General features: G+C 35.5%; 1 protein-coding gene and 1 pseudogene across 1 annotated transcript; both read right to left on the reverse strand.

The window, feature by feature from the left end:
* Window positions 1–7464: 7464 nt before the first annotated feature.
* On the reverse strand, window positions 7465–10865 carry LOC127791618 (ketol-acid reductoisomerase, chloroplastic-like; annotated as a pseudogene).
* LOC127792017 (ketol-acid reductoisomerase, chloroplastic-like) lies at window positions 10695–15426 on the reverse strand. Its single transcript, XM_052322298.1, has 10 exons — window positions 15072–15426; window positions 14891–14983; window positions 14041–14106; window positions 13754–13894; window positions 12642–12869; window positions 12442–12559; window positions 12222–12361; window positions 11936–12103; window positions 11645–11800; window positions 10695–11294 (listed from the first exon to the last, which is right to left on the reverse strand). The coding sequence occupies exons 1-10, from the start codon at window positions 15378–15380 to the stop codon at window positions 10926–10928; spliced, it is 1788 nt and encodes a 595-aa protein (XP_052178258.1). The 5' UTR covers window positions 15381–15426; the 3' UTR covers window positions 10695–10925.
* Window positions 15427–15649: the final 223 nt, after the last annotated feature.

Here is a 15649-nt window from a genome sequence, read left to right on the forward strand (position 1 = left end):
AAGAAACAATTAAAAGTGAAGTTGATTCTATAAAATAGAATCATACTTGGGAACTAGTAGATCTGCCTCCTAAGTGTAAACCTTTAGGAAAGTGGATCTTTAAACGAAAAATGAAAGTAGATGGTTCTATTGATAAGTATAAGACTAGACTTGTAATTAAAGGTTACAGGCAATAAGAAGGCTTAGATTACTTTGATATGTATTCTCCTATAACGAGAATAAACTCCATTAGGATGATACTTGCAATTGTAGCTTTGCAAAATTTAGAAGTATATCAAATTGATGTGAAAACAACTTTCTTAAATGAATATTTGGATGAAGAAATATATATGGAATAACTTGAGGGTTTTATAGTTTCAGGACAAGAAAAGAAAGTCTGTAAATTGGTAAAATCATTGTATGACTTAAAAATTTGATAATGGCATGAAAAATTTGATAATGCAATGATAACCAATAGGTTTAAGATCAATGAGTGTGACAAATGTGTTTATATTCAAGATACAAGAAATGACTATGTCATTTTGTGTCTTTACGTGGATGATATACTCATTGTTGATAGTAATAACAAGATAGTCAAATCTACTAAGCATATGCTGAATTCAAAATTGGACATGAAGGATATAGGGATGTGATTTTAGGGATTAAAATCACAAGAATATCATATGGTCTCATTTTGAGTCAGTCACATTACGTGAACAAAATTCTAGAGAAATTCAATAAGAATGATTCTGGCATGGCTAGAACACCATTTGACATTAGTCTTCATTTATCCAAGAATAGAGGTAAGAGTATTTCTCAAGTAAAGTACTCTAGAGTAATTGGAAATCTAATGTATTTAATGAGTTGTACTAGACCAGATATTGGTTATACAGTTAGTAGACTAAGTAGATATACGAGTAATCCTAATGTTAATCATTGGAAAAAAAATAGTAAGAGTACTTAGGTACTTAGGGTATACTCATAACTATGAGTTGCATTACACCAGATACCCAGCTGTCTTAGAAGGATATAATGATGTAAAAGACTCAAAATCTACAAGTGGATATATGTTCACACTTGCAGGTATAGTTGTGGTTTGGAAATCCTCTAAATAGATTATTATAGCCAGATCCACTATAGACTGAGTTTATTGCCTTAGATAAATGTGGTGAAGAGGCATAATGGCTATGCCATTTCTTAGAGGATATTCCAATATCGAAGAAACCTGTGTCTCCAATATGTATACATTGTGATAGTCAATCTGTAATTGGAATGGCACAGAGTAATATGTATAATGGTAAGTCTAGACATATACGTCATAGATATAATACCATTAGACAACTACTCTCAACTAGAATTATCTCTATTAACTACGTGAAGTAAAAGGATAATATCGCGGATCCACTAACAAAAGGGTTGAATAGAGAGTTAATTGAAAAGTCGTCAAGAGGAATGGGACTAAAGCCCATGAAAGAATAAGTTGATACAATGGAAACCCAACCTAGTTGACTAGAGATCTTAAGATCTAGGTTTAAATGAACAATTTAATTGTAAAAACTTTATTAGGTCACTGTGGGGGGTTTTATCCTCTTGTCCATTCCTATAAAGAAACAATGATACCCGTAAGGAAAAGGATAGCGATGCTCGCTTTAATGATTCTTAAACTCAGAAATTCTAAGTGGATTGCTATGAATTAAGTAATCACATATGTGAGAGAGAAGTGGGGCCACTTCAAAGAAGAATTGTATATGGCTCAATGATAAATGGATGAATGAGAAAATTAATTGGGAATGATTGCATATGCTATGCATACGTATAATATAATATATTAAGGGAGCAAGAGGCACATGATCCGCCTAAGTTCCTAGGAGAATTGGAATTTGGAATGGGATGGGAGAGGTTGAAATTGGAAGCCTGAGACTATCATGATATTAAATAGAAATAGGTCGATAGCTTATTTTCTTTAATGCATTAAATCAAATGAAGCCAAGTAACATTCATTCATTCATACATACTAAGTCCATGCTTATCCTGTACATACATCTGCTTTCGTTGTTTCAAAATAATTTTTGAAAATATTTATCTTGCATATGTCAAATAATACAATCTGACATCCAAACAAGTATATTTAAATCCCTGTATTAATTTCCAATGCAAATTACTTTACAACCATAAAAACGAATCAATTAGAATATGTTCTCTAATTGCCAGAATCGACATGCTGATTAAATGTAATATTTGAAACATATATTCACGTATATGCATTAAATACCAAACTGAGACTCTGATACCACTAAAGGGAATCACAAGTATGGCGGTACATGCAAAAATAATTCTTTTACCGTGTATCATATACACGTAGAGGAATATAATATACACATCTTATATAGTTTGGGTATTTAAGTAACACTCATATTTAACAATTGAATATAAATAAATGCATACTTACTGCCCGATGAAGGGATGAAATACAGAACTGGTTTTTGTATTGAGACAAAGTCCACCCCAAGATGTGGTGGTTCTAGTCGGTCCACACTTAATATGCAACAAGGTACTGTCCCAGTCACCTCTTCTTGTACTAGACATAGACGATCTACGTATCATTGATGTCTATGTCTCAAAATAATACATGCAACAATTACACGTATAATTTCTATGATTTTTCAAAGGAATAAGAAAGAAAGAAAATGAAGTAAAATCATGAGAGAGAAAGAGATAGAAGGTTGAGGCCTTGCCTTTGCCATTAAATAAATCCCCAATTTCCCCTTTTCTCCCTTCTCCTCCCCTAATTTAATTCTCCTCTGAAATCCATGCAGCCACCCCCTTTAATAATTAAGCAATCATGTAATTTACTATGCACTATGCACTATTTGCATCCGCCGTCTACAATCAATAATTGATTTCACACTATACACTATGCATTATTACTATGCACTTTGTACTATGCAATTTTAGCAAGAGAGGTCAATGGTTGAGATTTTAAGCACACAATGTCGATACTAAAACGCAACACTATATGGTGTGTGACTTTCTAGGTTCACTGTCAACTAGCAATCAGATAACACCAAAACCCTTTTCAGTATTAGTCAACCCTTTGACCCATCACTGAAACTTCTCCAAATCTCAACGATGTTCCATGAGTTCCTGAATAGTGCCAGCAATGGTTTAGGACAATATAGGTGATAATGAAGTCTCATTTCAAGTGAACTTATTACAATTGACGATTACCATGTGCTATAATCATTCCATTGCCTAACGTCCCGACTGAACGAGAGTCATGAAGTGACAAACTCATTAATTATGTGTCAGACCTCATTAATGTGACCAGAAGACACCTCAGGAAACACCTTTCTTGACTTTCAATCTGTTTTGGCTCGGGATTATCCCGTCATACTAAATAGTAGATCACATAAGACGTTCACCCCATCAATTACTGATGAGGATAACAGATCCTATTTCCAACACCTTTCTCTATATATACACCAGTAATACGAAATTACATAGATGAACATTTTCACCTCCTAATTGGATGGTTCGGGTCATTAGCAAATCCCACACACCAATACACAAAATAACCGTGTCAGTTCAAGTCTAAGGATCAACACACCATTGTAACCTGATGACACGACCATTATCCATCAGGCCATGTGGTTAGTCATTAGCGTCACATTCAGCTGATCGTTCCCCAACGACCATCCATAAGTTTACTAATGACAACTCATGTCATATGGCGTATGACACACCATCATCCCATCAGTATTCCTATACCGAATGAGGCAGTAACCCCTGTACTAGTTCATACTCAATTGATCAGAGTTCCTATCCAAAGAATCTAAAAATTAGGAATAGTTTAAGAAGTTTTGTTACTAAGGAATTCTGTCACACAGTCTCAACACCTTGAGAATAAGATTCTCACACAAAAGATGTAGAGACTCATTCATATAAATGATTAGAGAAAATATAAATGAAGAAAATTTTATCTTTTATATATTTATACAAAAATATAATTAATGCATTAAAACAAACTCGTTAGATGTCATCCAAATTTAGCATTAGGGCACACAAAACTAATACTATGTCTCACACAGGCCTCAGTTTACAACCCCTACATTATTTTAGTTTTGTTGGTTCCATTATCTAATTTATTGCACTGTTATTTAGATTTGTCCAGTATTAATTTATTATCTTTATAAGGGGGAGTTCAACAAAAACAATATTAAAGCTTAGAAGACTCAAACATGAAACCTCTGCATCATCAAATGCACTTCCAACTATTAAATTACAACTTACAATCATAATATAATTAAGATGAAAATAATAAACACTCATTAAACTTTAAAGTTGTAATTATTTACTTACTGAACTTTAAATTACAACTAATTACTCACTGAACTTTACTCAACGTCAACTATCCATCACTCATTATAATTCCGCCAGCTATTACAAATGAAAAATTCTAACGGAATCTGACGTGGCTAACGGAATCTGATGTGACAAAAATTAATTTAACATACACTCACTGAACTTTAAAAATGTAACTATTTACTTACTAAACTTTGCTCAACATCAACCATCCATCACCCTATTACATCACCATCTGATCTTGAAACATATTAAAAGATTTTTGTATGCATTTGAGATCACTTACTTCTCAAACTAAAAGCCAAAAACTAAATTATTGATTCAAATTAAAAAAAAAAACTACTGATGCAAACCAAAAGTAAAAAAAAATGTTTGCTTAGATTTTTGTACCTCCATTACGAACAATGAAATTCAATGAGTGACCAAATTGGTCATATTCGGTGACCGACATACCTTCAGTTTTTGGCTCTTGGTCTCATTATTGAATATGTTGAATTTCGTTGTTCGTAATGAAGATAAAAAAAATTAAGAAAACATTTTTTTTACTTTTGGTTTGCATAAGTAATTTTTTTAATTTGAATCATTAGTTTAGTTTTTGACTTTTGATTTAAAAAGTAAGTGATCCCAAATACATACAAAAATCTTTTAATATGTTTCAAGATCAGACGATAATGTAACAGGGTGATAGATTGTTGACGTTGAGAAAAGTTCAGTGAGTAAATAGTTACATTTTTAAAGTTTAATAAGTGTATGTTAAATTAATTTTTGCCACGTCAAATTCTGTTAGCCACGTCAGATTTCGTTAGCATTTTCCTTTGTAATAGCTGACGATGTTATAACAAGTGATGGATGGTTGATGTTGAGTAAAGTTCAGTGAGTAATTGGTTACAATTTAAAGTTTAGTGAGTAAATAATTACAACTTTAAAGTTCAATGAGTGCTTATTAATTTTATCCAATATAATTATATTCCTTGCTTCTCTTTACTCGTGGAAGGAATACAATTTCAAATTACATTAAGAGTGTTCGATTGCACACATTTACCATAGAAAATGTGTAATTATTACACATATTTTCTATGAAAACAATCAAACACACCTTAAGTTTGTTAATCTTCAATTATAATTTTTTATGCGTCCTTACAAAATAATTTTTTGTTTGAATACATTTTCTTTAGTGTTAGAATAATTCTAACTTTGTGCCAAAGTTATCCATAACACCCTTTCCTCATGAGGAAGCAATACAATGATTCTTCAATCCAATTATTCTTTGATTTGAAGCATCTTCAATAAATATGTTTGGGTTTTTGTTTTCCTTTTTTTCTTATGATAATTATCTATTTTAGGGCCAATTTAGTTTTGATTTGAGTTTCACCTATGCTGTTAAGTTTAGTGTTTTATTGCAAACATATTCTACTTAGAGCTGCACCATAGGAAACCAATAATATATAAATTAGACAAAATTTTAAGATCCTTATCTTAGGATAATTGTTCTTGCGCGTCCCCTGTATTCGTGTTCTCGATTACGCAGAAGAAGGTAAATCGTAAGTGTGAGACTTTATCTCACTACGTAGAAGAAGGTTTGAACTTGGGCCCCATCAAATTGACACTAACATAACACTCATCCTTGCCAACTAACCTGTACCCTGAGTGTAAGACATCATTGACTAGTATTATATAATTTGACCTAATCAGTCCAATTCCAAGACCTTAATTGGGTTGTCTCGACTCAATTATCGTGAGGGCTATTTTTCACTCGGGCCCATGGGCCCATTAACATGAGTTCGTTAACTTATTTAGTTATTAATTTGACTTGGTCCTTATTTATTAAGTGAAGCCCAATAACCCCATAATTGGCGCTATTCTTTGTCCATTAACCTTTCCTTCCTTGCCCCAAGTTCACTATCTTACAGCGATGGGAATCCCCTCTTGCTGCCGTAACCAAACCTCAAAAGCTCTGTGGCTCCCATTTTCTTCCATTTTGTCAGGAAAGATTTTATACAATTTTCAATTTCTCTTCCAACTCTTTTCATACCTTTCTTACCTTTTCCTCTCAGCCCAAATTGGGCCAACTTTACAAGCAATTTATGTTGTAAATTAAGTGGTATTTCAAATTATTTATAGTGTTTTTTGTTTCACATTGGTTGGATAGAAATTTTTCTTCATCTTTTTATATATATTAAACCTGTTTACACCTATAAAATCTATGAGAGAGTTAGGTCTTGAACTCATGAGATTGGGCCAACTCAAGACAAAATCAAAGATCCCCCAAGCTTAGGGCATACTTGGCAACTTTTTATTTTTTTCCTTACATAATTTATATTAAATTGGTCTACCCCAAAATGATTTGAATCAATCTTCAACTCGGAGAAAGAATAGGTTTTTCATGACCAATTTTTCTTTTTTTATCCTTTTTCTTCATTTTATTTTATCTTCTTCTTATCCATTTTGAACCAGTCTTCTAACTACTGATTTCCTCTCAACGTTCACGTTCCTCTCTTATAAAAGCAGTCTCTTGCCACACTTGTGGTACACAAGAAAACCATCATCCATTTCAAGCATTTCTCATGTTGCTACTTTGTTGGGTTCATCTTTGCTTTCTTGTTACTCTTTTTATCTCCAAAACTCATGAATATTGTACACGAGTTTTGAAGAGCTTGTTGTATCTTGAGGGGTAGTCGCCGAAACCTTTGCACTATTTTTTGAAGAGTGAAAATTATTCTTAATCCTAGTGACGTTTATTATCATGTTTCAAGCCTCGTTATTGTCCACCTTTATCAAATTATTACAATAATCTATACATTTTTTAATATACATAAAATAATGTTATTCACAAATAGTGCCGCGATAGAGATTGTCACAAAAAAAAAAAAAAAAAAAAAGATTATGTGACAAAATTTTGATGCCACCAAAAGTATCGCAATTGGTGAAAAATTTGTCATTTAGGGCCCAGATGACGAACATAAAGCTCATATCCTTTATTTATTCATTCAGTAGAAGCAGAACAAAGCAAGAGCAACTTGGAAATGCAGTATCAGGCAACAGTAGACTAGGCAAAACCAGTGACCATACTAACAAGACTTAAAACAAACTTATCAGTTACCTAACAGAAACTAGAGAGCTCAAGCTAAATTTTCGAGACTCAGTTGCTGGATTGGAGCAATTCAGGTCGAACAAAGTTGGTGTCAGGCAGCACAGAGACATCGACAGTTGGTCTAAGTCGAGCACAGACCTCCATCGACCCGCACACAGGATTCGATAGGAAGTTGTTAATGAGGTCTCGATTGACAGGAGCACCACTGTCAACTGCCACCAAGGCCTGCTGGGTGAGAATGTAGTTGAATAGGGGAACCCACTTCCTTGATCCTAGACGAGCTGCCGTTGAACAATTATCAACCATGAATGAGACACCACGCACTTTCATGAAGGGATTCAGCGAATCAACAGCCTCAATCACGCTTTCGTTGATGATCTCTGTGTAGGAGTGACCTTTCTTCCACAAAATGGGTATGATAGCATGCTGAATTTGTTAGAGTTATGCCCATATTTTTTATTGTGACTCTTTTATCTTCAATCAATTATTATTGTAAGGCATTATGTTTTATTTGTCATTGATGGTTGTTTTTATTATTTCCATTCTTGACAAAGTCCATAGATCAAATAGGCTCATAGAATATGGTCGTGCATAGAGATGACGATCATGAAACATATTCCTTATAAGCCTTGATCTTAAATGTTCTTAGTCATAGAGTTATTAGGATTTGACACTAATAACTCGGATAGACTAGCATATATGATGCATGTTCAATTAAGAGAATGTCTTGTTTCATAGACATTGGTGTGTGGACACTAGTGCATATATGTGGGTGCTTATTATAAGAATAAGTACACTGAACTGACCCGCTACAGAATTCCTAATGGTAATTGTTTATTGTCGAATTGGAATTGCTGTGTTGCAATAGTGCAGATTGGTTCTTAGACTTGAGACATCATGGTAGTCTTATATTTGACTAGTTACGCTTTGGTTCTTTTTGGATTCCAATGGAGTCATTAACAAATTATCACTGGGCCTAACCTTATCACATATGAAGGCTTGTGGATGTCGAAATAGAATTTATCACTTATCGATAAGATGAGAAGATGTCCTATGTATTCCGATGATTTCATGACTGAGGAAATCCTTAGCCAAGGTGAGGTAGAAATCAAAAGGTGTTTTGATTTCACCTATTAAGTCATAAATCTGGAATGGATACATAGTTATTGAATGATTAAGGTTTCGTCATAAAACCATACCCTAAATTCAATCGAGACATAGATTGATGAAAGAATTTTACTGCACGGTATTTGCAATTGAAAAGGTTCGTGTTTTTTTCATCGTTGGCTAGGTATTCATGGCATGTTGCTAGACGTTAACCATGATATGTAGGGTTTTAGAATTAATTTGATTAATTCTAAAACTATTAATTAAAGAGTTTAATTAAGAAACCCATGAGATGTGCTAATTAAGAAGCTCATAAATTTAATCAAAGAGTTTAATTAATCTAATGAGTTGGGCCTTCTTATAGCCCAATAGAGTTGGCCTACATCTAGCCCAATGGTGGACCTAAGGGGTAACACACTTAGATCGAGCCCGTTCCATAATTTAAAAAAGAGATACGACCCAATATGATTATGGGCCAGACCTAAATCGTTTAGGGTTTTTCAAATGTATAATTAGGGTTTTTACTCTATAAATAGGCCACTTAAGAAGCTGAAAAATAAAAGCAAAAAATTCGGATCTCTCATTGGAGGCGCCTAGGGTTTGCTAGCACTACTTGGGGCGTCGTGGAAAGGGTAGATCGTGTGGAGCAACTTAGAGGAGTTTGCGCTTGCAACTCTACGGATCAAAGAAGGTATAATCGAAACTATTCGGTTGGCCGGTTTCTTATAGAATTCACCAGGTTAGGTTCCTGAAGATGGCAGCAACTAACACTTAAAATGAGAAGGCAACAACAGAGATAAGACTGTTTTTCTGCATTGTGTGCTTATATCTTGCTCTTGAGTAGTTTAGATTTGGATCGCACGATGAACCTTGCACTCGAACGCAAGCATAGAGATTGACATGGTGACCAACAACTAGAGGAATCCGGTTTAACCCAAAATGAAAAAGTGTGCTTACCTGAGCCATCATTAGCGCTATTTAGACACCTGCAGTGAAGGGGTATATAGCGGGCCTAGGTCATCTGCTGGACGTGCTGCCCTAACGCGTTCAACTCCTTTCCACTTCCACGTCTGATCTATTTTACCCATTGGGAAAAGCAGGCAAGCCATCCTTCTCCTGTAATACTTAATATTAAAAATGAAAACAAAAACAAAACAAAATAAAACATGTCAGAAGCAGAGGAACAAAAATGTCTCAGTTCACTGAAATTTTGCAGAAAATATTCAGACGAGCAGACATAAAGGGCTGTCTATTTTCTTCATGCTTTTAGCTAAAAATGCGAAAAAGAAACCCTCAATTGAATGACTTTGTCTTTCTAGGAGAATGAACGATAGTAGGCATTGCGAGCTGGGAGAGCCACTGAGAGTAATTTTGGTTCATTGTAGTTTCAAGATGTTCTTAAAATTTTTAAGGGTATGTATGACAGTATGAGTGGTAAGTATTATGTACCAAAAGGACGATTTATGAATGGGGGAGTTGTAAATCTTTCCACCTCCCTTCGTATAAATAATTTTTGTAATTTTTCACTTATCAAAAAAATAATGTCTTTAAGAGTTCAAATGATTTATCTCTTCTTCTCAAACGCTCTTTACCACTATCAGTTCAAAAATATCTTTAAATAAAGGATCTGGACAAAAAATTAAACTATAAAACCTCTAAAGATATTTTTAAATTACAAAATTCAAAAATGTAAAGAGTCTCTAATTGAGGTATTTGAACAAAAAAATAAATTATAAAACTTTTAAAAATATTTTTAAACTATAAGATGATCTCCTTGTAAATTACCTAGAACAAAGAATATCTAAGTGCAATTCAAAATTTTCATTTTATTCAATTAATAATATGCCTTCCAAATGAAACGAATCCCTTCCTATTCATTTCCCTCTGTAAAAGTGTAAACCTTATGAAAACTTTGTTAAGTTGAAAATAATTTATGTAAACTTCTATATGGTTAACAGTAAGGTCAACAAAAATAGAATAATACGACAAATCTCAAACAAGTTTCCACAGGTAAGAAGAGATGAGTAATTGATGTCGATCTAGTTGGAGCCCAGATCCTGTATAAAGTATAAGGATACCAAAATGTTACCCAAAATTTTATTCCCCAAACTAAACAACATATATATATTGCATATTAATAAAATGCCCCCATTCATTCAATAGAAGCACAATAAAGCTCAATATGACAAATATAAGAAGTACATATAATTATTCATTCAGTACATGCAGAACACAGCAACTCTTGGAAATGCAGTGGCAGGAAACAGTGGCTACTACTTACTAGGCAAAACCAGCGACCCCATATGACTTGATAAAACTTCCCCATCTAAGTAATCTAACAGAAACTAGCAGCCAGCTCACGCAAGCTAAATAAATTCTTCGCCGCTTAGTTGCTGGACTGACGCAACTCGGGTCGAACAAAGTCAGCATCTGGCGGCACAGAGATGTCAACAGTCGGTCTAAGTTGAGCACAGACCTCCATCGCCCCGTGCACTGGATCCGATAAGAAGTTGCTGATGAGGTCTCTGTTGATGGGAGCACCACTGTCGATTGCCACCAAGGCTTGCTGGGTCAGAATGTAGTCGAACCGGGGAGCCCACTTCCTTGATCCTAAACGTGCTGTTGTCGAACAATTATCGACCATGAATGAGACTCCACGGGCATGCATGAAAGGATTCAGCGAATCCACAGCCTCAATTACGCTTTCATTGATGATCTCAGAGTAGGAGTGGCCTTTCTTCTTCAAAATTTCAATCTGTTCGTTTTAGTAGAAGATTAAAAGATTGTATCAGACTAAATGATAAGAGGATAACATAGGGTATAAAAGCACTAGACAATATTCTCCAGTATCACACACCACATTCATAAGATTAGGTTCCACAAGGCATAACAAACAGCAGTTAAATTGCAAAGGCGCCATTACCAAATTGTGTTTAATACATATCCATCAGATAGGCCAAATTTCTTCATTGTTTGCTTAATATTTTCCTATTCCGTAGTTAGATTTGGATTGCACAGTGAAACTTACCCTCTAAACCAAACATAGAGATTGATGCATGATGGCAGAACCAATTTTTAACTCACTATTGCAAAAATTGTGCTTACCTGAGCCATCATTAGTGCTACATAGACACCAGCAGTGAATGGGCACAGCGGCCCCAGGTCACCAGCTGGACGAGCTGCCCGAACACGTTCACCTACTTTCCACATCCGAGTCTGATCTATCTTACCCATGGGAAAAGCCGGCAAGCCATCCTTCTCCTGTAAACAAAATAAAATAAAACGAACAAAATCCATTCAGAAACAGTGAAGCAGGAAGGCACATTTTCACTAAAAATTTTCAGAAACATCATTGCAGAGCTACATGCATAAACATTAGAAAAGGTAAAAACATACATAAAAGCGACGTCCAGCCAAGACAACACTCCGGATCTCACTACCACTGGCTACATCCTCATAGCACTCATATAGGATATCCATGCAGGGATAATAGGAGGCACTGTATGCAGCCTCAAATTCCTTTTTGTCATCTTCTGATAATGAATTGTACACAGACAGCATGCCCTGTTAGAGGGAATGAAGCAGCATACAGTTAGGAAAACATCCTAACCATGAAATGGTTGAGAGTTTAGAAACATATGATGAATTGTCCACGCAGATTCCATCTCTAGCATCAACTAACCTGAGTTGATATGGTCTTAGAAATAATCCCCGTTATGCACTCAACAGTATTCTCGTACGCCAAATCTTCAGTCATTCCTTTTTCAGTATACCTTCTAAACAAGGTCTCAACAATTCCATGCACAGCACCAAGCAGAATGCCTATTAAATCACACGAGCAATTATTAGATGTTATGTTGTGTTAAAAATAACACAAGATAAGGGTGACGAAAACAGCATACCTCGTTCACCAAAAATATCACTCTTATATTCCTGCTCCAGTGTAGTTGCAAATGTAAAAGGAGAACCAAGGGCAACAGACCAACCAAGGGCAACATCAGTGGCCCTACCATCCACATCCTGTAAAGACATTGGGTAGCTGAATCATATATTAACAAAATACCAGCAAGGACAATACATGACATAGAGAACAGAAAGATACCTGGTGGACACCAAAGCTGGAATTTATTCCAGCACCATTTATCTCCTTCCCTTGAACATAGAGTCTCCGCACAGATGGGCCCATTCCCTTGGGACATACAGCTATCACGCTGATGTTCTTTGGGAAATCAAGGCCCATTGACTGCAAATGGCCAAGAAGGAACCCATGGGAGAGCCCGAGAATGCTATTTGGCTTCATGTGAGAGAATATTTTCTCATAATTATCAGCCTGCAATATTTAACAGGTGAACTCAAATTAAGAAAACAAACATACACCAAAATCATTTATAAAGTGCATGTATATAAAATTGTCCACGGTCCAACTATGACTCAAGTGGATAGTCACTTTAATATCCCATCAGGCCCTGCAGCAAATTTAGCAGGTGGAGGACTGTTTCCTTGTCATTGCCCTTCAGTTCAGCAGTACCTCCCCTCTTCCTCTTCTAAGTATCCTTAAATCCTTTGTGGCTGGTTTCCTTGAGATTGTAAATAAACCTCCCTTTTATCTAAAAGGAACTTATGCGTCAGCCTCTAGAAATATTTTAAGATCTGTGGGTTTCACTTTTCCTATATCAGGATATTATCAGGAACAATTCACTAATTGATTTTTCCATTACACAAGATAGGGAATAGAAAAAGTTTGCAATTGCCCAAGATGACACACGCTCTTCTATAACAAGCAATGGTATCAACAAAATTGGCAAAATCAAAGATCTTCAAGATGCGACAGAAAAGAGGTATATGAAAGTTAATCACATACTTCTTTAAACCCCAATAGTAGAGTTCATTCAGGAATATTCATCAATATAATGCTATATTGTCATTTTGACACAGAAAGTAAAAGGGATTCACCAATTAAAATAACATATTTTCCAGAATTCACAACTTTGGACAGAACATAATTTCACAAGTGACATTAATGCGCAAAAGTAAGAAAGCACCAATTTATGGGAGGTGCAGCCAAAAAGCACCAGAATGTATGATCATGCTCAACTTTTTAAAATCTTTTCTCTCAATAATTGGTATTATCAGGAAAACAAAACCATGAAGCAAGATCAAATGTTTCAGCCAAAAATTTTAGTTAAGAAAAATACAAATGTACGATCTACCAACCTGTGCTGCATCAGAAATCAGAAGCAGCACCAAATCACTACCAGATACTGTCTCCCATATGTCACCAAGGGTTCCATCCTCTTCCTTAAAACCAGCAGCCCGTGCCTCAGCAAAGGAACGAGAACCCTTCCTGAGACCAATCTATATTGCAACGAACATGTTAGGAGATGAGTAGTTTAACAACATACCTTGCTGATGATTAAAAATGGGGGGGAAAAAGAGAAATGTTAATTCTAGCAAGGTCGGTGAACAGTTAAGAAAGGGAGTTACAGGAAAGCAAACATCACCTTGACCACAATGTCAGATTTTGCTTCTGCAAGAGAATCCTTCAGATTTTGTGCTTGTGCAGGGCCCTAAAAATAAAAAAGAAGCATGTTGTTTTATCTTAATATAGATCCATAGTGACGGCATCTATTTACAAATATCCACAATCACAACAGAGCATTCAATGAATTTGTTTAATTAAGTATGGAAATTCACATATTCAAATAAAGGAAAGTGTTTTTAGATTATTCCCAGAAAACCACAAAGCAAGTCATGGAAATCATGACAACAGGCACATGTAAACTAATTTAGCAGGTGAGACTTATGTACGTGTAAACTAATCCCCAGAAGACCACACGACAAATCATGGAAAACAATGAGAGCAAGCAAATGTAAACAATATTAGCAGGTGACATTCACAGTGAGATCTTGCAATAATTTCCACCCCCGGGCCAAAAACTGGGGTTTAGGGTTTCAAATTAGTAAAACTGTAACAATCAAGTATTTTTATTTTCCTCTAGTTTGTTTGAAAAGAGAATGCCAGTTTACTTTGGAAGCTGATCACCACTTGTCCAAGCCTAAATGGCCACTGGTATAGAATGCAAGAAAGTTCAAAGATTTGAACTTTGAATGCTTCAAAAATTAGCAAACCCTACAAATCAATCGAGTATAATACATTCATCGGACCAATTAAAAACAGTAAAACGATCGTCAAGAGAAACAATAACAAAATACGAGCAATGTTGCATTACAAATCAACAACTTAGAAACATGTACACAGGAACCAACCAGAACAAAGTGTCAAGCCATAGAAATCGAAAATATTCTGCTAGGAAATTTAAGACAGTCAAGGTAATTTGGAGTGAAATGAACCTGTGAGCCCCAGCCGATAACCCCAATTTGCTTGATTCCCTTGAATGCATCAGGCAGCAAAGGGAACAAATTCCTCCCTCCTCTCACAATATACTAGAAAAAAACCGAAAAAAAAAAAAATCACTCGCAAATCCAAACGAAAAGAAAGAGATTCTAAGAATTATGGCGGCCAATAAAATACCTCATCGTGACCAGCGAGAGTAACCTTTTCCTTCTTGAAGACGGAGGTCTCGAAATCGAGAGGGCTCGGGGCCTTGATAGCAGGCATGGAAACCATGCGAGCTCCTAGAGCAGAGCCGGCGCCGGAAGCAGCTCCATTTCCGGGCACGATTCGAGCTTTCAGAGACGCCAAGGCAGTCCTCGAAGACGACGAAGAGAGAAACCCTAGATTGAGAGCTGGGGCTTTGAAAGAGGCCGGCTTCAAGGACTTGGACGATGAAGAAGCCGCCGCCGTCACCGACGCAGACAGGGAGGTAGACGCCGCCGCCATTTTCTGAGACACTGTAGAGGCTGCCGCAAGACAGAGAGACGAAGAAGACAGTCTCTGATTGATTGGTATTTATATGCGTGTAAAGCCCTATTTTTGAGCTTGCAGGGGCTCTTTAGTAACCTTACCTTCCCTTAATTTATTTTTCTTTTTTTCTTTGAAACAAAAGGGAAAACTCGTTCTAAAGTGTTATTGATACACTAAATTAAAGTACAAAATAAAAATATTTTTATAAATTACTTTTTATTTTTTATTGTAGATAACTTTTTAAC

This window comes from Diospyros lotus, chromosome 15, assembly GCF_014633365.1.
Source record: "Diospyros lotus cultivar Yz01 chromosome 15, ASM1463336v1, whole genome shotgun sequence".
Taxonomy (NCBI): Eukaryota; Viridiplantae; Streptophyta; class Magnoliopsida; order Ericales; family Ebenaceae; genus Diospyros; species Diospyros lotus.